The 24,982-nt window shown below is 38.0% G+C and overlaps 2 protein-coding genes across 3 annotated transcripts in view; one reads left to right on the top strand and one right to left on the bottom strand.

Moving 5' to 3' along the window:
• MATCAP2 (microtubule associated tyrosine carboxypeptidase 2) overlaps positions 1-12,139 on the bottom strand; it is an 89,669-nt gene extending 77,530 nt beyond the window's left edge. The window contains exon 1 of the mRNA XM_060305416.1: positions 12,074-12,139. The gene's annotated coding sequence lies outside the window, so the exon portion shown is untranslated. The remainder of the gene's footprint in view (positions 1-12,073) is intronic.
• Positions 12,140-17,514: 5,375 nt separating this feature from the next.
• Positions 17,515-24,982, top strand: part of ANLN (anillin, actin binding protein) — a 54,872-nt gene continuing 47,404 nt past the window's right edge. Inside the window, exons 1-2 of one of the 2 annotated variants that reach the window (XM_060305412.2) lie at positions 17,515-17,693; positions 23,809-23,962. In XM_060305412.2, the coding sequence (XP_060161395.1) occupies positions 17,676-17,693; positions 23,809-23,962 (172 nt within the window). In that variant the 5' untranslated portion in view covers positions 17,515-17,675. The remainder of the gene's footprint in view (positions 17,694-23,808; positions 23,963-24,982) is intronic. The other variant, XM_030857552.3, reaches the window with a different exon arrangement.

The raw sequence follows: 24,982 nt of genomic DNA, 5'->3' as shown, positions 1-24,982 counted from the left end.
TGTTTGTAGATTTTTTCATGATGGCCATTCTGACTGGTATAAGTTGATTCCTTATTGTAATTTTGATTTGCATTTCTCTAATGATTAGTGATGTTGAGCATCCTTTCATGTGTTTGTTGGCAATCTGTATATCTTCTTTGGAGAAATGTCTATTTAGGTCTTCTGCCCATTTTTGGATTGGGTTGTTTGTTCTTTTGATATTGAGCTGCATGAGCTGCTTGTAAATTTTGGAAATTAATCCTTAGTCATTTGCTTCATTTGCAAATATTTTCTCCCATTCTGAGGGTTGCCTTTTCAACTTGTTTATGTTTTCCTTTGCTATGCAAAAGCTTTTAAGTTTCATTGGGTCCCATTTGTTTATTTTTGTTTTTATTTCCATTTCTCTAGGAGGTATTTCAAAAAGGATCTTCCTGTGATTTTTGTCATAGAGTGTTCTGCCTATGCTTTCCTCTAAGAGTTTTATAGTGTCTGGCCTTAAATTTAGGTCTTTAATCCATTTTGAGTTTATTTCTGTGTATGGTGTTAGGGAGTGGTCTAATTTCATTCTTTAAAATGTAGCTGTCCAGTTTTCCCTGCACCACTTATTGAAGAGGCTGTCTTTTCTCCACTGTATATTCTTGCCTCCTTTATCAAAAATAAGGTGACCATATGTACGTGGGTTAATCTCTGGGCTTTCTATCTTGTTCCATTGATCTATATTTCTGTTTTTGTGCCAGTACCATACTGCCTTGATTACTGTAGCTTTGTAGTATAGTCTGAAGTCCAGGAGCCTGATTCCTCCAGCTCCATTTTTCTTTCTCAAGATTGCTTTGGCTATTTGGGGTCTTTTGTGTTTCCATACAAATTGTGAATTTTTTTGTTCCAGTTCTGTGAAAAATGCCATTGGTAGTTTGATAGGGATTGCATTGAATCTCTAGATTGCTTTGGGTAGTATAGTCATTTTCACAATGTTGATTCTCCAATCCAAGAACATGGTATATCTCTCCATCTGTTTGTATCATCTTTGATTTCTTTCATCAGTGTCTTATAGTTTTCTGCATACAGGTCTTTTGTCTCCTTAGGTAGGTTTATTCCTAGGAATTTTATTCTTTTTGTTGCAGTGGTCAACGGGAGTGTTTTCTTAATTTCTCTTTCAGATTTTTCATCATAGTGTATAGGAATGCAAGAGATTTCTGTGCATTAATTTTGTATCCTGCAACTTTACCAGATTCATTGATTAGCTCTAGTAGTTTTCTGGTGGTATCTTTAGGATTCTCTATATATAGTATCATGTCTTCTGCAAACAGTGACAGCTTTACTTCTTCTTTTCCGATTTGGATTCCTTTTCTTTCTTTCTCTTCTCTGATTGCCGTGGCTAGGACTTCCAAAACTATGTTGAAAAATAGTGATGACAGTGGACAACCTTGTCTTGTTCCTGATCTTGGAGAAAATGGTTTCAGTTTTTCACCATTGAGAATGATGTTGACTGTGGGTTTGTCATATACGGCCTTTATTATGTTGAAGTAAGTTCCCTCTATGCCTACTTTCTGGAGGATTTTTATCATAAATAGGTGTTAAATTTTGTCAGAAACTTTTTCTGCATCTATTGAGATGATCATATGGTTTTTCTCCTTCAATTTGTTAATATGGTGTATCACATTGATTAATTTGCGTATATTGAAGAATCCTTGCATTCCTGGGATAAATCCCACTTGATCGTGGTATATGATCCTTTTAATGTGCTGTTGGATTCTGTTTGCTAGTATTTTGTTGAGGATTTTTGCATCTATGTTTATCAGTGATATTGGCCTTTAGTTTTCTTTCTTTGTGACATCTTTGACTGGTTTTGGTTAACAGGGTGACGGTGGCCTCGTAGAATGAGATTGGGAGTGTTCTTCCCTCTGCTATATTTTGGAAGAGTTTGAGAAAGATAGGTGTTAGCTCTTCTCTAAATATTTCATAGAATTCGCCTGTGAAGCCATTTGGTCCTGGGCTTTTGTTTTTTGGAAGATTTTTAATCACAGTCTCAATTTCAGTGCTTGTGATTGGTCTGTTTATATTTTCTATTTCTTCCTGGTTCAGTCTCGGAAGGTTGTGCTTTTCTAAGAATTTGTCCATTTCTTCAGGGTTGTCCATTTTATTGGCATGTAGTTGCTTGTAGTAAACTCTCATGATCCTTTGTATTTCTGCAGTGTCAGTTGTTACTTCTTTTTCATTTCTAATTCTATTGATTTGAGTCTTCTCCCTTTTTTTCTTGATAAGCCTGGCTAATGGTTTACCAATTTTGTTTATCTTCTTAAAGAACCAGCTTTTAATTTTACTGATCTTTGCTATTGTTTTCTTTGTTTCTATTTCATTTATTTCTGATCTGATGTTTATGATTTCTTTCCTTCTGCTAACTTTGGGATTTTTTTTGTACTTCTTTCTCTAATTGCTTTAGGTGTAAGGTTAGGTTGTTTGAGATGTTTCTTGTTTCTTGAGGTAGGATTGTATTGTTATAAACTTCCCTCTTAGAACTGCTTTTGCTGCATCCCATCAGTTTTAGGTCGTCATATTTTCATTGTCATTTGTTCCTAGGTATTTTTTGATTTCCTCTTTTATTTCTTCAGTGATCTCTTGGTTATTAAGTAGTGTATTGTTTAGCCTCCATGTGTTTGTATTTTTTACAAATTTTTTCCTGTAATTGATATCTAGTCTTATAGAGCTGCGGTCGGAAAAGATACTTGATACAATTTCAATTTCAATTGTCTTAAATTTTCCAAGGCTTGATTTGTGACCCAAGATATGATCTCTCCTGGAGAATATTCCGTGCACACTTGAGAAGAAACTGTATTCTGTTGTTTTTGGATGGAATGTCCTATAAATATCAATTAAGTGCATATTGTTTAATGTTATCATTTAAAGCTTGGTTCCTTATTTATTTTCATTTTGGATGATCTGTCCATTGGTGAAAGTGGGGTGTCAAGGTCCCCTACTATGTTTGTGTTACTGTTGATTTCCCCTTTTATGGATGTTAGCATTTGCCTTATGTATTGAGGTGCTCCTATGTTGGGTGCATAAATATTTACAATTGTTATGTCTTCTTCTTGGATTGATCCCTTGATCATTATGTAGTGTCCTTCTTTGTCTCTTGTAATATCTTTATTTTAAAGTCTATTTTGTCTGATAGGAGAATTGCTACTCCAGCTTTCTTTTGATTTCTAGTTGCATGGAATACCTTTTCCCATCCCCTCACTTTCAGTCTGTATGTGTCCCTAGGTCTCTTGTGGACAGCATACATACAGGTCTTGTTTTTGGATCCATTCAGCCAGTCTATGTCTTCTGGTTGGAGCATTTAATCCATTTACATTTAAGGTAATTATCGATATGTATATTCCTATTACCATTTTCCTAATTGTTTTGGGTTTGTTATTGTAGGTCTTTTCCTTCTCTTGTGTTTCCTGACTAGAGAAGTTCCTTTAGCATTTGTTGTAAAGCTGGTTTGGTGGTGCTGAATTCTCTTAGCTTTTGCTTGTCTGTAAAGGTTTTAACTTCTCTGTTGAATCTGAATGACATCTTTGCTGGGTAATCTTGGTTGTAGGTTTTTCCCTTTCATCACTTTAAATATGTTCTGCCACTCCCTTCTGGCTTGCAGTTTCTGCTGAAAGATCAGCTGTTAATCTTATGGGGAATGCCTTGTATGTTATTTGTTGTTTTTCCCTTGCTGCTTTTAATATTTTCTTTGTTTTTAATTTTTGATAGTTTGATTAATATGTCTTGGTGTGTGTCTCCTTGGATTTATCCTGTATGGGACTCTCTGTACTTTCTGGACTTGATTGACTATTTCCTTTCCCATATTAGGGACGTTTTCAACTATAATCTCTTCAAATATTTTCTCAGTCCCTTTCTTTTTGTCTTCTTTTTCTGGGATCCCTATAATTTGAATGTTGGTGCATTTAATGTTGTTCTAGAGGTCTCTTAAGACTGTCCTCAATTCTTTTCATTTTTTTTCCTTTATTCTTCTCTGCAGTAGTTGTTTCCACTATTTTATCTTCCAGGTCACTTATCCGTTCTTCTGCCTCAGTTATTCTGCTGTTGATTCCTTCTAGAGAATTTTAAATTTCATTTATTGTGTTGTTCATTTTTAATCACAGTCTCAATTTCAGTGCTTGTGATTGGTCTGTTTATATTTTCTATTTCCTCCTGGTTCAGTCTCGGAAGGTTGTGCTTTTCTAAGAATTTGTCCATTTCTTCCACGCTGTCCATTTTATTGGCATGTAGTTGCTTGTAGTAATCTCTCATGATCCTTGTTTGTTTGCTCTTTAGCTCTTCTAGGTCCTTGTTAAACGTTTCTTGTATTTTCTCCATTCTATTTCCAAGATTTTGGATCATCTTTACTATCATTATTCTGAATTCTTTTTCAGGTACACTGCCTATTTCCTCTTCATTTGTTTGGTCTGGTGGGGTTTTACCTTGCTCCTTCATCTGCTGTGTGTTTCTCTGTCTTCTCATTTTGCTTAACTTACTGTGTTTGGCCTCTCCTTTTTGCAGGCTGCAGGTTCGTAGTTCCTGTTGTTTTTAGTTTCTGCCCCCAGTGGCTAAAGTTGGTTCAGTAGGTTGTGTAGGCTTCCCGGTGGAGGGGACTGGTGTATGTGTTCTGGTGGATGAGGCCAGATCTTGTCTTTCTGGTGGGCAGGACTGCATCTGGTGGTGTGTTTGGGGGTGTCTGTGACCTTATGATTTTAGGCAGCCTCTCTGCTAATGGGCTGGGTTCTGTTCCTGTCTTGGTAGTTGTTTGCCATAAGGTGTCCAGCACTGCAGCTTGCTGGTCATTGAGTGGAGCTGGGTCTTAGCATTGAAATGGAGATCTCTGGGAGAGGTTTCACCTTTTGATATTACGTGTAGCCGGGAGGTCTGTGGTGGACCAGTGTCCTGAACTCGGCTCTCCCACCTCAGAGGCACAGGCCTCACACCCAGCTGGAGCACCAAGACCCTATCAGTCACACGGCTTGCTCTGTAGAAGCCAAACCTCTATACAGACAGATTGAGTGAACATGTTGGGAATATCCAGTCGGGTCTTTTCACTTGCATATCCACATAAGAAAGATGAAGGATAAATAAAAGGAAGATCATTTAAAATCCAATAAAGCATGAATTTTGTTTTAATCTTGTGTCTTAAAGAGATGCAAATTCAATGAAAAAAAATATGGGCTTCAAAGGTAATCAGGGTATGGAGAGGAGCTCACAATGCAGGATCCAGAGAGCTTATTTCATTTGCATATGAGGTTAGTGGCTGGACTATTTTTTTGTTTTGTTTTGTTTTTAATGATTCTTCTGGCAATTACAGTTTTTGATTTTTGGAGCTTTAGTGGACGAGGCTCTGTGTAGAGAAGCTGGGGGCTGGCTCTGTCCCTCCGTGGAGCACGGTCATTCCCAAAGTGTCCCCTTCTGGCTCGAAGTGCCTGGGCGATAGCAGGGTCTCTGGAGAGGGGTGGCCCGGTGGCCAAGGATGGAGGGTTTTCCTTTCCTGCAAAGCAGGATTTATAATCCATCTCTGAGGGTTTTGAAGTTCACGACTCTTCTTTGCAAAGCAAAGGAAAATGCATCGGACGCCAGCACTTCTCGATGGTGGTGCTCAAGAATCACCCAGATGAGCAATTTCGATAGACCAAAGCCCCAAGATTTCCTTTTACACATTGCTCTGGTGGGAGGAGAATCCCACGAAGCTAGGGAAGATGTTCCTGCTCCTAGGGTGTGTGTGCGCACGTTTTCTCTTTCTGCACACCCCCAAACTCCTTTACCCCCTCACTCCTAATGATAAGTCTCTGGCGGAGGCAGCTTCCCACATCATGTGCTACAGGAAATCTTACTGATTTATCTTGATTATTGTCTGTCTCCATCTCTAGAATAAAATTTCCACAAGTGCAGTGATTTTTGACTGTTCACTGCTATACTTAGAGCAACTAGAATAGTGTCTAGCACACAGTATGTACTCAATTATTTGTAAGTTAAGGAATAAGTAGATAATAGAAAGCATGCATTTTCAATGATAATTCAAAGAAAAATAGAAATGATATAGAATGGGCAGGTAGATAAGGAACACATCTTCAGGTTAAACACTTGATATAGTAATAAGCAATGAATCCTTTGCATTCAGAAGAGCAGTTGTTCTTGCAACATATGTCCTAAGGAAAAAGCATGTAAATGAAATTTATATACCTAACTTCCTTACATACCTTCCTTAACTTCCTTATATACCTTAAACTCTGAAAACTGCTTTCCAAGTTTGCTATAAATACCTCTGTTACCTCTGCAAATTTCTAATTTTTCAAGTTACTACAGTTTAAGAACTGTAATTCTCAAAAAAATAAAGACTCCTAAAAGATGTTTCCAAGTTATATGTTCAACATCTAAAGAATTTACTCTGGATGTTTTTACTAAAGCATGGGTAATCAGATTGTCCATTTTCATTATATTTTGAAGAAACCAAGATGTATTATTTTATTAATTTCAGAGCTATTTATATATATACAAGAGACAGGGCTTAGTGCTTTTAGAGTACATAAAAGACACAATAACTATCCTCAAGACACTTACTGACAAGCATGGAGGGATATATATACACACACACACACACACACACACACACACATAACACAAGTTAGAAAATGATGTACACTAAAGGTATACCTCCCTCTTCAACATTTCATTAAACTTAAGAATTCTAAAAATAAACAATTTGATGCTCCTGTAGTTAGCCCATCTAGAATATTATTTCATTGCTTACTTTAAAAATTATTTTTATGTTCACCCTACCAGTATTTTCTTGTGGATCATTTTGATTTATAAACATCTTCAGTGATAAATACTATATAAAGGGGAATATCAATTAATTCAAAGAATTTAAAAAAGATATTCTTTGTGTACTATTAGGCACTGAAGTACTCTTGCTAACAAATTCATGAAAACAAGGAGTTTATCTAATTTCTTACAAAACTAGTACTGTTATAAGCTTCTTTTACCACTCCAGCCTATGCAGTTATTCATCCTCATCAAGCTTTGTGCATCTACTTTGTTAATTATTGATTCGTGCTATGCCTGTTTAGTATTTCCATTGGGTAAGGCATCTGCAGCTGTCCACTTGGCTGCTTTTGAGTCAGCATTGTTTTTACATATCTGCCAGAACAATGAACAATTCCATCTTTTTGAGAAACTTTCCTTTATACCTGTTTCTATATAAACTCCATTTTCAAAGCACTGATTGCAAAATAAAGTTAAGAAGTATTAAAACTGCTTTTAATAATTTGTTTATCTCTAAGGATACACGTCCCCCCTTTTTAAAGTTTTACTATACTTAAGTTTTCCAAAAATAGCCAAGAATGCTATTGTAGTTATCCTACCGCAGCATTATACTTCACTTTTTTAATGGTATTTTTATGTTCACTACCAGCACTGTATTGTGGATCATTTCAATTTCTGATTCTCCTTAATGATGATGTCCATTAAATTTTAGATACAAAAATGATAGGAAAATAGATATTTTCAGAGAAATATTGGTTTTTTAAATCTGTGGTGTGATTTTTATGTTATGGATAAAGAACTTATATTTTTCTTATTGTTTTCAGTAACTTTTGTTTAATTAACTCATATGTTAATGTGTATATTCCATGTACAAACTATTGATACATGGCAAGTTACTCACAGTCAATGGAGTTTCAGGACAAAAGAAGTCAGTCAAAACATCTCTGTAGTAAGAGAGGATGGGATTTTTTTTTTTTTTTTTAAGAAAAAAGATCAACATCTTCCTTTTTAAAGGCTTAGAACACATTTGATCATTAAGCTGGGTAGTAAAGGCCAAGAAAGAGGAATGGTGAAGACTGGAGAAGGTTGCTAATAAGCATTGTTAGTGCTGGTGGAGAGACAAATAACTATAACATTTCACTTTCTATAGAAAAAGTTCATTTTGTTGAGAGCAGATCAAGTATATATTATGCTTGAAACTGAGAAAAAGTTTAATTCCTTAAGGAGAAGTTATCTCAGTAACTAAAAAAAAAATAGAACATTAAAATAATTTGTTTACTTTTACATTTCAGATGAGAGTTTAAAAGCATAAGGGAAGGAGAGTCTTCTAGAAAATACTTTTCACTTTCCTCCCGGTTCTCTTGGAAACAATTTACAACATTCTATGTCATTGGAAATTTATGAATCGAGGAAAATTAATCTGCAGCTTGCCATTATAAAAGAACAGAGAAACTGGTTGCAACATCCCAGATTCTAACAAGCATTAAAGGAAGCCTCAGGGCAGCTGTAAACAATGTTCCTTGACTCTGAAAGAAAAAAAGAGCCAGGGAAAGTTGGTTTCTGTAGCTTTAAGAAATTTTTTTCAGTGCAGTTTGAATGCTTTTGGGATGTCTGTATTGAGAGAATGGAATGTTTTCAGTATGTCTTTTTCAGGAGAATGAAAAACATGAAGTGGAAGCCAAATAAAAGAATGCTTTGTGAAACTGCCTCTGCCTTTCACCTCATTGAAAATAGTCAGGACAGCACAAAAATCCTGGGAAATCCTGTGATATTTTTTTGATAGGATGTTTTATTGTAAATGACTGAGGGAGGAAGGATATTTTTTATTAATCAGACATCAAAAATATTGCCTATCTTAATTACATTTTGAAGAAATCAAGATGTGCATTAATTTACTCCTTCCACAGATGTTTATTAAGTATTTATGTTACTACTGGTAGTGCATACACACATATGTAAATATGATATACATATATCAGGCAGTCCTTGTGCGCATACATCAGGGATGCTGTGGTGAGTAAATCAGATAGAGTCCCAGTTCTCTTGGAACTTATAGTGGGAGAAACAAATAACAGTCAAGTAAACAAATGATGTAATAGATACAAATAGGTGCTATGAAGTATAGTAAATCAGAGAAGTATACTAGACATGGTGACTTGGGGTACGGAGGGGTCAGGAAAAGCCTCTTTGAGGAAGTGACTTTTGAGACTTGAAGGATAAGAAAGAGTCAGCCATGAGAAATTTGGGGCGGGGTTGGGCGGGGGAGACAAGCATTCAAAGTAGAGGGAATTGCAAAGGAAAAAGCCCTGGGATGGGAATGATCTTGTCCTGATCCTGGGGCTATGTGAAGGTCAGCACGGTTGGAGTCCAGTGAGCTGGGGGAAAGTGAAAAGATTTCAGAGGTAGCAGGGGCTAAGGAAAGGAATTTGGACTTTTTTCCAAGTACAATCAGAAGCCACTAAAACAGGGCAGTGACATAATATGGCTTTTTTTTTTTAAAGATCGCATTGACTGCTCTGAGAACGATGGATAAGAGGATGAGAGTGGAAGCAGGGAAACCAGACAGGAGACTCTTGCAGTAGGTCCAGTGAGGGTGATGATGGCTTAAAGTGGAATGGAAGCTGCAGAGAGGGAGAGAAGTAAAAGATATATTTGGAGGCAGAGATGATGGTAGGTTGGGTATGTGGATAGAGTAGAAGGAAAAGAAGAAAGAACTGAATATGACCCCTAGGTTTTTGGCCTGAGCAACTGGGTAGACAGTGGTGCCATTTATGGAAATGGAGAAGATTGGGGAAAGAATAGGTTTAGTGGGGAAATTCCATTTTGGATTTGTTAAGTTTAATACACCAGTTAAAAGTCCAAGTCAAGATTTCACGTAGGTGGTTGGATATTAGTGTTCTGAGTTCAAGGAAGAGATCACGCCAAAGAAATAAATTTGGGAACCATCAGTATACAGATGGTATTTTTTTAATTTTTTTGCGGTACACGGGCCTCTCACCGTTGTGGCCTCTCCCGTTGCGGAGCACAGGCTCCGGACGCGCAGGCTCAGTGGCCATGGCTCACGGGCCCAGCCGCTCCGCGGCATATGGGATCTTCCCAGACTGGGGCACGAACCCGTGTCCCCTGCATTGGCAGGCGGACTCTCAACCACTGTGCCACCAGGGAAGCCCTATACAGATGGTATTTTAAGTCAATGGAACTGATGAGATCATCTGGGGGTGTGTGTGTAGGTAGACAAGAGCACCCAGGGTAGAATTTAAAGTTCTTAGTTACTTAGTTGTGGGGCAGAGGAAAAGAAGCCAACAAAGTTATACACATACACACACACACACACACAGAGATCTTCTTCAACTTATGATTGGGTTATGTCCCGATAAACCCATCCTAAGTCAAAAACGCATTTAAATGCACCTAACCTACCAAACATTATAGCTTAGCCTAGCCTAGCTTAAACATACTCAGAACAATTACATTAGGCTACAGTTGGGCAAAATGAACACAAAGCCTATTTTATTATAAAATGATGAATATCTCATGTAATTTATTGAGTACTGTACTGGAAATGAAAAACAGAATGGTTGTATGGGTTTTGGTTGTTTAGCCCCCGATCACAAGGCTGACTGGGAGCTGCATCTTGGTGCAGCTGCCTAGCCTCATGAGCATTGTACTGCTTATTGCTAGCCCAGGAAAAGATCAAAATTGGGCAGTGTTTGGGGAAGAGACCTGGGAAGGGCCAATGACAGGTTCTGGAAATCTCTGACTAGTCACAATCTTCTTGGTTCCTCATCTGCTATTTTAGGGGGCTGAATTAGGTGATCCCTGCCAGCTCCTACCTTTTTTTTTAAACTTGCTTGGCCACCTTTTAAGAATAGATGAACTACTTAGCATGTGGCCTCATAGAAAAGGGCAGGGTGGGAAGTCAGGGCTAATACATAGGCATGGCTACAAATGAACTGTGACATTTTAAATTTGACCAAAAGTTGGGAAAGGAGAATAAACTGAAGGTTAGGGTTAGAGGGGACTTGCAGGTTAAGTAGGCGAGAGCAGCAGTAGAGAAAAGATAAGGATTTTAGATTACAATCAGAAGCCAGTTTGGGGATTTGAAATCTTGGAGATGGAGCACTTCCTGGTTGTGTTTAGCGTCCAAGTGTGGCCATATATGTGGTGGACAAGCAGAAGACAGGAGGAGGTCAGTAGAGTTGGAAGGTTTGTGGAATGGTGAGATCAGAGCGTAGGAGGCTGTGGTCACTGAGAATTCATCAGCAAACATTTCTTGAGGGCTTAGTACCCGCCAGGCATGAATGGTGCTGACGAATGCGGATGGTGTCAGGCTGTGAGAAGCAGGGCAGAGAGTGAAAGCAGATGTCATGAACGCAAACATTTAGAAGGGCTAATGCGCCAGGGGAAGAACCAAGGTCTGGAAAGAGTATGTGAAGAGAAATTTTTGAAGTGTTTGAAAGATAAAGAAGTTCATGACAGATGTCAGTGGAGTACAATGAAACTTCTTGTTTCAAACTTAAGGGGAAGATTTTGGGACTTCCCCGGCGGTCTGGTGGTTAAGATTCTTCCTTTCCACTGCAGGGGGCACGGGTTCGGTCCCTGGTCCGGCCCCTGGTCGGGGAACTAAGATCCCATATGCCGCATGGCCAAAAAATAAAAGGAGAAGAATTTATTTTTGATGTTCAATAAAGAGATTTTGATGTTTAAGAAACATTGACTTCTGCTATTTTTTAATATTTAAGAGCTACTTTTCTTTTATATGGGATTGCTAAAAAATTTAAAAATAGGTTCTGTGAATATAGCTTTGAGAAATCTTGGTATGGAAAAGTAAAGATAGCATATGTAAATTATAGTGCAATAAGTACATAAAAGAATTCTTCGTCTTTATGAAAGGATTTACCATGGTCCTTTAAATATGAATTCCCTTAATACCGTATTAACCACTTGAGAAAGTAAAAAGGAGATTAGAGCTGTATACATTTTGAGAATACTCTATTGAATAAAGGAAATATGACTGTAGTTGCATGGGTTTTTGGAAACAATACAATATGTTAGAAAGCACACACACAATCTATTTTTCCTCACTTTGGAATATGAAACATTTTCATTGATTAACTTAGAAAAGAAAAAAATCTGATGCTAAAGACCACTAAAACTGTTTAAAACCCTTATAATGTGATGCTAGTGACCATTAATAGGAGATATTGTAACAAATAAAATAGCCCTTTAGTAACACGTATATAACATCTTTTGATAGTTCTTATTTCTTCATTATGATGAATGTGTAAAAGAAGTGGCCCTTCAGCCAGATAACCTGAAGTAGAGAACTTGACCTTAATCCTTCTTGCCACTGCCTTATGGTTAGATCTTGGCCTTTTTGATTCCTGTAAAAATAAGAATATTTAGGTCATTGTTTTATTTTGTGAATGAAATGAGAATGTGTGTGAATATACTTTGAAAAAGTAACTGCACATACATAACATATGGAGTGTCCTTATTGAAGTAAATGTTTTTGACTTTTTGTGTTTTTCAGCCTTCCATCAATTTTATCTGTGAAAACATGATTACTATTTCCTTTGTTGAAAAGGATCTTAGAAGGAGCAAATATTCATTTACTAGGGCTACCTTTAATCTCTAGTTATCTCTTCTTCAGAGCCTTGATTCTATTCTTTTTTTTAATAAATAAATAAATAAAATAAATAATTTATTTGTGGCTGCGTTGGGTCTTTGTTGCTGCGCAGGCTTTCTCTAGTTGCGGTGAGCGGGGGCTACTCTTCATTGCAGTGAGCGGGCTTCTCATTGCGGTGGCTTCTCATGTTCCACAGCATGAGATCTAGGCACATGGGCTTCAGTAGTTGTGGCTCACAGGCTCAGTAGTTGTGGCTCGTGGGCTCTAGAGTACATAGCCTTGATTCTATTCTTAAATTAATATAATAAGCTGTGGTCTTTACCTAAATAACCTGAGAAATTGTGGTTTTTATTTGAATAACTAGAGAAGACACTTTTGATGACTTTCAGAATACTATCATCGTTAGGCCAAACTGTATAACTAAATGGTAATAATCATGTGAATATAATATATTTATTTTCCTTCCTAACTTAGTAGTTAAATTTTTTTAAAAACAATTTTAAGAGAAAAACATGGTTGCTATGTATTCAGCACTTTAGATATAGCTCAAGAGCACATTTACATCATTATTGTGTCTTTGGTGATCAAAATAAATAAATTAACTGAAATGTCAAGATCATAAACAGGATTTGAAGTCAGGCAGATCTGGTTCAAATTATAGGTGATGGACTTAGAGCAATCACTTAGCCTCTTTGCACCTCAGTTTCTTCATCTATAAAAAAGGAATAATAGTTATCTTACATTCATTCATTCAACAAATATCTACTGAACTCGTGTGCCCTGAAGCTGCTAGGTTACAATTACCAACAAGACAAGTCCCTGCCATTCCATCGCTTACAGTCTAGTAGAAGAAGTAGATGATAAACTTAAACACATATCTAAAATAATCCCATGTTAAGTGGTAAATGCAATGAAGAAAATATAACAGAGTAATGGGATAGAACATGACTTGGGGGGGAGAGAGGAGGGGTGGGGCCACCTGATCAAACAAGTCTTCTTGAGGAGATAGCACATTTGAGCTTAGACCCAATTAATGAGCAGCCAGCCATGGGTAGATCTACGAATATCCAGGGCATGGAAAGTTCTTGAGGCAGGAAGAAATTTGGCCTATTTTTATGACTAGAAAAAAGTCCTATGAGGCTGGAGACTAGTGGGAAAAAGAAGGGAGAGTACTGTGATATCTGGAGAATATTAGGATACTAGGAGAGGCAAGCAAGGTTCAGGTCATGTAGGGCCCTGTAGGTATGATAAAGAATTTGGATATTATTCTAATTGCAACAGAAGACATAAACTGGCTCAAAACAAGAAACTGACACCATAAAATTTACATTTTAAAAAACTCCCACTCTATGAATAAATTGTTAAAACTAATAAGATTGCTCAATAGGTTTGTAATAATCATGTTCCTATATATCAATAACAGTTTTAAAATATAATTTAAAAGATAACATTTATAAAAGCAATAACAACAAAAAAGATACATAGGAACAAATTAAAGAGTTTAAAGATCTTTATGGAAGTACATTATAAACATTTTTGGACGATATTAAAGAAGGCTTAAATTAATGAAGATATATCCATGTTCAGGAATGGAAAGGCTTGATATCACAAAGATGTCATTTTCCTCCGAATTATTTGATAAATTCAGTACGATTCCAATGACAAATCTCAAGAGGATTTTTCTTTCCTTTGTGGCCCTTGACAATCTGACCCCAAAATTTATATGGAAGAATAAGGGGACAAAATTAACCACGTCAATTTTTAATTTGCCCTATGAGATATCAACACATTATGAAAACAGTTCGATATTGGGTGAGGAATAGACAAATAAACCAGTAGAACAGAATAAAGAACAGTATAAACAGTAGAACAGTAGAACAGAATAAAGAGCTCCTAAATAGACCTACATATACAGGAGAAGTTGGTACATGACAAAAGTGGCATTAAGGTCAGTGGGGAAAGGATGGACAGTTAAATAACTGCTGCTAAGACATCTGGTTATCCAAACAAAAAACAAGATCAATCCAGATAATTTAAAGACAAAACCATGAAAAACACATGCTTTTTAGAAGAAAATATGAGAGAATATATTTACAACCTCAGGATAGGGAAAGGGAAGGATTTCTTGAGATATAAAAAGCACAAACCCTACTGGAAAATATACATATATTTAATTATATTAATAGGAAACATTTCTGTACACCCAAGACATCCTAAAGTGAAAAGACAAACCATAAACTAGGAAAAGATATTTGCCAGCCGAAAAACCAAAAGGAGTTATTTTCCCGGAAAATAGTAAACAAACAACAAAAGCCTACAAATCAATAAGAAAAAGCAACCACATAGAAAAATGGGCAAAGGATGTGAATTTGAAATTCACAGAAAAGGAAAACTTAAAGGCCAATAAACACATGAAATAATGTTCACTTCCATTAGTAATAGGATAAATGCATACAAACAAGAATGACAGAATCTAAAAAGTATCCAAGTACTAGGGAGGCACTAGGGTAGCAGGCATGCTCATTTAAAGCTGACTGGAATACAAATTGTTACAATCGTTTTGAAGAGCAATTTATTTTTAATATCTAGCAATAATATTGAAATATATTTATTGAAATGATCCTCTATTTCCTAGGTATATTATTCTACAGAAAGTTTTGCATGTATGTATAAGGAGACATAAAAATATTCATGGCATCATGGGGTCTTTGGAATGAAAAACTGGAAATGAGCTAAATGTCCATTAACAGGATAATGGATACATAAATTACAAGTATATTAATACAATAGAATACAGCAGTGAGAATGAATAAAATGCAGCTATACCTGTTAGTGAGGATGAATCTCATAAAGAGAATATTCAGAAAAGAAACCAACTGCAGAAAGTTTTACTTATAGTAAAAATAAAATTTATGTAAAACACCATATATTGATATGGATATATATGTAGATGTAATAAAAGTACATACATTTCATGGGAATGATAAACATGAAAATCAGGATAGTTTTACCCTTGGGGAATGGGATTAAGGAGGAATACACAGGAGACTTCAATTATAAAATTACATATTTTTTAAGCTAGGTGGTGGGTACACAGTTATCTGTTCCATTCATTAATTTTTTGGTAAAGTGGAAATATTTTATAACAATTTTCAAGAGGAGAAAAGTAATTCTAGCTTATAAAGTGAAGCGTGAACTATCAGAGGGTAAGAAGGGAAATAGGGAAAACTGTTAGCAGACAGTTGCAGTATTCTGAGAGTACACTTGAGTCTCTAGCACAGCTTCGGGCACATGGTAGGTGTTTAAGGAACTTCAGCTATTGTGTGGTGGTTTGCTATTATCATCATCAGGGTAAAGACAGGGGGTTTGTGAAGAAAGATAAACTAAATGTTTTGGGTAGTTATATTGAGTGACTTGCTGTATTTATCTCTTTTAGTCTTGACTAGGATCTGGTCATAAAGAATCTAAGGCTCACAGAGGCCAAAGCCGGAAGGCTCACGGCTTCATAAATTTCTATTGACTCATTTTCCAATGTCGCGTAAACTTCCTCCTGAACCCGCACTCCTCAATACACCCACCACTTTCTGGTCCAGCACTGGAAGAAAATTCAAGTGGCTTTTCTCTTTGGTTCATAAGTAGCATATTTTGAGTTAAATATTAATAATTCGATACAGCAAACACTTGGATAGGGGCTTATTACTTATTACAGAATACTTTTGGATCTCTTTTAATTTTTCACCTGATCCTCCTAACAACTCTGAGGACTGGCAGGGCAGATGATTATTTCTGTTTTACCGATGAGTAAACTAACATCCAAAGAGGCTAACCTGGTGACCATGAACTTCATGGAATCATATCTTAAACATTTTGTGATTGAGTGGGCATTTTTCAGCTTTAATTGTACTTTCAAAGGAGTCTATGACTCCCCAGAAACGTCTAAGAAATACTGAGTTAAATGATTTGCCTAAAGCCTAAGGTCACATGGTCTTGGTGGAGCCAAGACCTCAAGGAATTTCTTATTATCCCACACTCAGAATTCTTTCCATTACAACGTATAGCACCAAAATTCAAATTAGAGATATTATTAGTGAAATACTTTTTGTAATGTTTACTGACTGCTAAGATGGAAACGTTATTAAATACACCGAAACTTCTTACTTGGGAGAAATAGTTTTGGCCTGTTCAGCCGTTGGGCATTCACTCAGCAATCTACTCTGTTACAGATGAAGAAGTCCAAACCTGTTTGTTGTCTTTATAACAAGCCCTAGTACAGACTTACTAAATAAGAAATGAATCTGATAAAGTAACTATAAAACGTACTTTACAATTCTCAGTAATCTACAGAGAATAATCATGAAATACAGCTTGATTCAGCGGTGGAAGGCAGGCTATGAGCTGAGAATGGGATTTGCATTTCTCCTGGGCCAGTCACTTAATGTCTCAGGGTTTCCCTTCTCTTAGCTGTAAAAGGGAGGATTAAAGTGGGTAGCTTCTCAGCTCTAACACTGCATGCAGTTTGATGGGATTAAAATAAAAAGGACGACAGGAGTTTCGTGTATAAACTCTTTACACACAGTCTGTTAATGTTAACCTTATTTTCCCAATAAGAAAGGCCAGTGTCCAAGGTGGGTAACTGGTCATTAGCCCCAAGTGTCCTTCTTGGCCCTCAAGAAGGCCAAGCCTGAGTCCCCCTAGGAGTGAAGTAGGGGCGGTTAGGCAGGTGGTCAGAAAGCTATGTCAGGTCTATGGTCCAGTGGAATTTCAAACAGAAGGGCCCTTAATCCTAAATTTAGGAATGAAGGAAAGCGGAAACGCCCAAGCACAGGCGCGAAGGGACCTGCTTAAACAGGCTTGGGTGTGCGAGCGTTTGGGGTGGGGCTTCGAGCCGGGAGGCAGTTGAAGGGCCGAGCGCAGCACCTACCTCCGCATCTCCGCCGCCAGGGGTGGGCTATCACTGAGAAGACTAAGCTACCCTTCGGAACCTCCCAGCCCGGTCAAGGCCACGTGATCCAGCGCCAGTGCGGGGAGAGGCGTGCCCTGCCCTCCGCCCCGCCCCGCGCGCACGCGCGCAGCTCCCGGCGCTGAAATTCAAATTTGAACCGCCGCTGAAGGCCGAGCGTGACACTGGAGGCTGTGGGGAAGAGGAGAGTAGGTTGGGAGAGTTCCCCAGCCCCGGACTTCTTGTTTTCTCCAAGTGACACACTGAACCGGCACTCACTTCTTTTCTTTTTCCGAATTTGAACCACCGTTTCGGTCGTCTCGCAATCGACACGCGAAGCCCGTGGCGATGGACCCGTTTACCGAGGTGAGAAAACTTGCGGGCAGAGCCAGCCATGACCCTTCTCGGCCCCCACCCTCCCTTCCCACCTTCTGTCTCCCTCCGGACCCACCGGGCGGAGAGCGCGTGCGCGCGCGTGCGCAGAGTGTGCGTGCGGGTGTCGGACTGGGGAAACCAGGAGGGGGCCGCCGGTTCTCTCTGCTCTGCGGCTGCGGTTCTGCGGTTTTCTTGTTATTCCTGCAGATGAAGCTCTGGGGGCGGGGTGGGGTGGGGAAGCTTTGAGTCTGTTCTCAGTAGCAGTAGTGAAAAAACCTCCTGTCAGCCCCGGTTATTATATGCCCCTCTGGAGTGGATCCCTGTCCCTTGCGAGGGTGAGGTGGGGGCCTGACGAAAAGATCCCGCTGGAAGTAAAAGCCGGGTTAACTTGCAAGGTGGAGTCGGGTGTCCGAGTGACTCAGTGCTGTGTGTGCAGCCGCCGCCCGGAAATGGAATGGAATGTGATTTGCAGGGTTCCTGTGGCCCGCAGAGGAGCCGTGCATTTAAGGATGCTGTGAACGAAATGACAGCAAAACGTTAAAATAAGCCGGTGCCTGAAACCATTGCATCCGTTCTTATAAAGTCAATAGTTCCTTCAGATTCTATTGCTCAGCTAACTAGCAAAGAAGATTCATACCTGAGATTGATACAAATTGAAAGGAAACAGTGTTAGCCGAATACGTACAAACCAAAATTAATAGCCGACGATTTAAAAAAAAATAGTAAAGAAATAAACCTTTTTGGGTGTGTTTATGGAGCATACCATTACAGCAATACTTCACTCATCTTTTGTTCTTTGGAAATTAAATATGGATTAATTACATCGTTATTGTGTCGATTATTTGTCTAGCTTTGGCTTCTTGTTGACAAGGTACTTTGACACACTCAGGAATTTCCACTCCTTTTCTTCCAGGACAGTTCCTCATTTTTTAGGTTGTTGTGCAAGTTTCAACTCAAAAAATAACAGTTGCTGCAAAGTGAGCCTAAAAATGTCTCTGCACTAGATTGAAAAATTGAATGGAGAGTGGTAATACTTTTTTTTTTGAGATGTACTTACAATCCTAAGATGTTAAAAGTTTCAACAATTAGAGTTTGCTTGTGTTCAAACACAACAGTGTTTATTTTTGTTTACAAATTCTCAATCATCTCTGGGAGAAAACACATCAATTCGTTAACCTTAAATATTCTAACAGAAAAATCCTGAACACATTTTTGTATTAGCTTTAAAGAATAGAGCTGGTCGTGCACTACATATTTTTCACTTACATTGAAGTTAAAAAGGATACATTATGTTCCAGCTTAGAATAGGATTCCTTAAAATATTAGCCCTATGTGTTCTGAATATTTTCATTCTCCTAGGTAACTGACAGGACAAAGCATTTTGAAGGTTGGCTGAAAATTGTACTTTGTTTTACTTAAAAATGTTATTCTGAAGCTAGTACAAATCTCAGTTGAAAGAAACTTTTCTTTAAAAGAAACTTCATTTTAGAGTGTGCTCAGAAATATGTATGGTTTATGTTATGAAAAGTTAGATCGGTTGCAGTTGGAATAAACAGCTTTGACATCTTTTCCTTAATTGGTAATGAGTGAACAATTTGAATTGGTTCCAAAGATTAGGTGCTTAATTATAGCATTCATAACATTTTTGCACAGTGAAACTAACTGGTACAGTTCCTTGTCTGAAAAAAAAATTGGAAGTCAGTTAAAATGACTTTCTCACCCAGAGTTCCTTATCAGAACCATAGAACAGGGAAAATTATTTGAGAGAACTGTTTCCTCAGTTTTCCCAAGGGTGATTCTTAACCAGACCACCCTACAGGCATAGGAGAGATGTTAATTAATTACATTAATGCCAGGGCGTTAGGGATTAATTCTCTTGGTAACTCTAGTTGAGAAAGGCTACAACTATCCTAAACTCTTGTTTCCTCAGACAAGGCTGTTGTGCAGTGGTTCTCCTCCCTGCTGTCACTAGTGCTGTCTGGCACACTCTTCCTCTCCCTGCCTCTTCTGCCTGGCAAACTCTGTTTCAACCTGCAGCTCACAGTTTGATTCCCCATCTTCAGAGGGGAGATCACCTTTCACAGTACCCATCTCACTTGCATTTATTTACCCGTTGAACATGTTTTCTGTTAGAATGTAAGCTTCTGGAAGTAGGACTGTTGTCTCCTATTCAGAGAGATGTTTCCCTAACATCAAGCACATCCAATAATGTTCTGCCAAATTGATATGGAAGAGAGCCATTCAGTGCAAATCATTTTACAGGCAAATAATTATATACAACAGTAACTGTTAGGACATTTTAGCAATATTGTTTTCTCTATTGTAGAAAATTTCAAATATAATGCATCCACCACCCAGCAACACATGGCCATATTGTTTTACTGTATCGCCTTCTAATCCCTCCCTCTGAATTATTTGGAAGCAAATTCTAGAGATCATATAATTTTATATGTAAGCACTTAAGTATTTATCACTGAACACTAAAGGCTTAAAAAAAAATCATAATGCTACTATCACACCTAAAAAATCAACAGCAGTTCCTTAATATCATCAAACATTGTAAGTGTTCAGGTTTCCTTAAGTGTCCCATTTTTTTGCAGTTTGTTTGAATCAGCATCTAGACAGGGTCCACAGGACCATGTCTTCCTAATGTTCTTCATGGACCAACTGGAGATAAAGAATCCATCTTGATTTATGGATGAACAAACAGTTAAGGCACACGTTTATTATTATGATCAGCAGATAGTGTTTAAAAAGTTCTGTTGATTGTATTAATTTGGTTAGTTTTGCTGATGATTAGTTCTTTAAAAGAGCAATTGGATTTACTCAAAAGATAGTTTATAGCAAAGTAGTTAAGAGTCCAGACTCCGGAGCCTGGTTCTGAATCTTGGCTTGCCACTGTTTTTTGTTTTTTTTTTTAATTTTTGTCCACATTGGGTCTTTTCTTGCTGTGCGCTGGCTTTCTCTAGTTGCAGCCAGTGGTGGCTTCTCTTGTTGCGGAGCACAGGCTCTAGGCACATGAGCTTAGTAGTTGTGGCTCGCGGGCTCAATAGTTGTGGTTCGTGGGCTTAGTTGCTCTGCGGCATATGAGATCTTCCTGGACCAGGGCTCGAACCCATGTCCCCTGCATTGGCAGATGAATTCTTGACCACTGCGCCACCAGGAAAGTCCCTGCCTTGACACTTCTTAACTGTGTGACCTATGGCTTGAGTTTCTTCATCTGAGTTTCTTCATCTGTAAAACAGTAGTAAAAACAGAATTTTACCAAATCATATTTTGAAGATGAAACGAGTTAGTGTGTGCAGACATTGAAAGTACTTTATATTAAGTCCTGTATAAGCATTAGTGATTGTTGTAATTTTTGTTAGGTGGATTTAAAACCATCGACTTACTACTCATGATGTCAGTATTAGCCTCTTGGTGTGAAGACCTGCTCACTAGTGATGGTCATCCTACTCCAAGACTAGCACAGAGAAACCCAGAGCTAGGTGTGCCAAGTGAGAGCTTTCTATGTAGGAACCTTAAAAGAGAAAAAGCTACAATTAAAATACATAAAGCATCTTTTCTTGTGATATAAATAGATATACATGCTATCACTGTTTTGGATAGAGTTTGTCTAATTTTCCAGAACTAAGCGAAATCTCTGTGATGACCTGGGAAAGAATGCTGCTACAGCATTTTGAAAATAGTAAGTTAATTGTTATTGAGTCTACTTTGTTTAAGAAGGCAAGAAAATCAGTAGTATCTCCTAGAAAAAATTTCTGTCAGAAATAGTTTGAGGGATATGGGGCAGAAATTGCTTTAGGACTATATGCTTCAGTTATCTTAGATTCATCCATGTGGAATACCTTCCTGATTATGTTAGTAATTGCAGTGTTTTATTATTTTTTTAATGCCTCTGTTATTTGAAGAAGGAGGTGTAATATTTGAAGGAATGTACCTTATAAATAAAAGATCCCTTAAATTCCTGTTACACTTTTATAAGGAAGGGTGACTTACATTTATTGAGCTGTTGAGTTTATGTATTTTAGATACATCATTTCTTTACATTAATAATCTTTGGTGCTTATTAGTTTTATTTTACAGATTAGGGAACTTTTTTGCTTATCTACTTTAATATGTTTTAATCTTGAAATTTTTGAATCTAATGTAGCAAAAGAACACTTGTGTATGTTTGAATGGCAAAACCACATTCTTCTGTGACCCATTACTCATAGTAACCGAAGATATACGGACTCATAAGTATTCTAACTGACCAGAATGGAATGTGGGCGTGTCCATGAATGAATATAGTTAGTCTAGTTTTGTATCTTGGGAGTGATATATTTTATTGTGGGGGAAATTATCAGACATATATGAATTTGTGTAATACTATCACTTTTGAGTTTGTTGAAGACTTTTATTTAAAGGGTGAAGGTCTTGTGTTTTGGAAGGCATTTGGCTCATAAATTACTCTTTCAGTGACATAGCATTTAGGTTTAGTGTTACTTCTTTCAATGAGAAATCATTCCTAAGTAGAGAGTTGTGCCTTCTTCCAAATTTAGCTCATGCTTCTTTTGCATACTCAGAAGGATTAAAAGAATTATTATTCTGTTTTAATTAAGCAACTAAAAAGGTCAGATGGAGTTTAATTCCTTAGTCTGCACTAACTGCTATATCTGTGTTTGCAGGGCAGTCTGTAAACTCCAGCCAGTAATCTGCATGCCTCCTTTGGTTGTGTTCATTTGAAAGAGAGTGAATTGTTTTACAGGGTCTTGTGTTTGCTATACTACACTGATTCGAATTAGGAGCATACATTGGGGTTAGAAAAGAGTAGTATTCACGATTCTATGGAATGGCTAAGATTTCACCTTAAAACTATTATATATTGATATTTAATTAAATAAAACATAAGATTATTTAGGCTTATTTATTTTTCTCTTAGAAAGTGTCTTATGTCTTCAAAGGACTATTATGCCAGTTATCTCTTGCCATCACCCCAAATCTTAGTGGTTGTATTAGTTTTGCTGCTACAACAAATTATTACAAATTTACTGGCTTAACATCACACATATTAATTATCTTCTGTAGGTCAGAAGTCTGATAGGTTTTGCTGGGTTCAAATCAAAGTGTTAGCAGGATTGTGTTCCTTTTGGACGCTCTAGGGAGAATCTGTTTCCTCGCCTTTTCCAGCTGATAGAGGCCGCCTGCATTTTTTGGCCTGTGGCCGAAAAATGTCCATCACTCTGACCTCTGCTTCCCTTGTCACATCTTCCCTGACTCTGAGCTTCTGGGCCGCTCTTCCCTCATAAGGACAATTGCCCTTTTGAGGCCCACCCAGAAAATCCAGGATAATCTCTCCATCTCAAGGTCATTAATTTAATCACGTCAGCAAAGTCTCTTTTGCCATGTAAGGTAACATTTTCACAGGTTCATGGGATTAGGACAATGAACAACTTTGGGGGACCATTATTCTGCCTACCATAGTGGTTAAAACAACCACCACATTATTTTCCATGATTCAGTGGCTTAGCATTTGGGCTCAGCTGGGCTGGACTTCTGGTGTCCCCTGCAGTCGTATAGGAGTCTGCAGTGATATACAGATTACCCAGGACTGGATGGTCTAAAATAGCTTTCCTCTCAGGTCTGGTGGTTGATGCTGGCTGTCAGCTGGGCCATGTGTCTAGCAGGCTTAACCTGGGCTTCTTCTTGTGGAGGCAGTGTTCCAAGAGAGTGAGAGCAGAAACTACAAGACCTCTTGAGGCCTGGGACTGGAAGTCACATACACAGTATCACTTCTGCTGCGTTTTAATGGTCAAAGTGAATCATAAGGCCATCCCAATTCAAATAGCTTTTGATGGAAGCAGAAAAAAGTTTGTGGCCATTTAAAATCTCATACAACTAACTTAACACATTTTATTCCCCCTTTAATGTTCATATTACGTCCGTAATTAAATTTTGACATGGGGGTGTTCATTTGGTGAATCTTGACTTAATTACTTAGGATTTCACTTTTGAAATGTATTTAACTGTTATCGTACATGGTGGCAATTAGTGATTTTAGAAGATACCTGAAGTTTTCTGAACCTTTGACGAGACTTGTGTTTTAACGCTCTGATATACGTAGAAACTGCTTGAACGAACCCGTGCCAGACGCGAGAATCTTCAGAGGAAAATAGCTGAGCGGCCCACCCCAGCAGCAAGATCTGCGACTCACGCCAAGCGAGTCAGGGAGCCACTTTCAGAAGCAAGTAACCAGCAGCCCCTGTCTGGTGGTGAAGGTAAAAGGCTTTGTGGGGAAAAGTAAACTTGGTATTTTTTAAAAGGAGATAAGCGCCAAGCATTTTATTGTTCATGCAGAAGAACCAAGGTCTTTAGGAGACAGATGGAATAGCCTCTGGGAGAAAGATCAGCGTGTTGTATTCCAGGCCTATTATATTAGGCCTAGAACCTATCAGGCCAGAGCAGAATTTCTTAACAAATATTTCAGATTAACTGGTTGAACTTTATTTTCCTCATTCCAAAATTATCCTTAAAACCTCTCAGGGAAGAATAATAAAGGAGCACTGGGGCACTTATACTGCCGTAGTGTAGAGTTTATCTACCCCAACAGGTGCCAGTGCAGCTGACCACCGGGTTCAGATGTACCTGTGGCGTGAGCAGGGCAACAAAAGGCAGACCTGCCTGCAGATGCTTGTAATTTGATGAGCCTTTTCATCCTCTGTCTGCTGAACCATCTCTCTCAGGCTGGGCACAAAGTACAGGTTGTTAATCTACAGAACTGGTGAAATTAAACAGAAACAAAATTAAGCAACCCCCCCCACCCTACCCCCAACAAATCCACACGCACCTGGAAGCTTGTCTGATTCTTTCCTAAATCCTGGCATCCTCAGCCTACGTCAGTCAGCCGGCTTAATCTTTTCCTAGCATTTGGAATAATCTGGAGATGATCATTTCCCTTAGTATAAATTTAAAATACATATAGAAGAAGAGTATTACAGAGGACAAAACCAATATTACAAAAGAGATGAGGGCATAGTGCTGGCTCCCATTATTTTGTGAGCTAACCATAGAAGGAGAGTTTATTTTTGTGTGTTAATACATTTTGAAGGGAGGGAATACCATATATATTACATAGGAAATAGAGGCCTGGCTCCAGTCCAGGATCTCTTCATCGTGGCATGGGTTTATGCAATCAAATATTGAGTACTATGTACTTGAAAACCAGTGGTTGGAACTGTGTTTTGATGCTTAAATGGAAAGATTTACTGTTATAAGCAATGTAAACTCAAAGAATTCTT

This window comes from Globicephala melas, chromosome 9, assembly GCF_963455315.2.
Source record: "Globicephala melas chromosome 9, mGloMel1.2, whole genome shotgun sequence".
Classification (NCBI taxonomy): Eukaryota; Metazoa; Chordata; class Mammalia; order Artiodactyla; family Delphinidae; genus Globicephala; species Globicephala melas.
The sequence above is the reverse complement of the archived record's forward strand: the minus strand, read 5'-3'. Positions and strand labels throughout refer to the sequence as shown.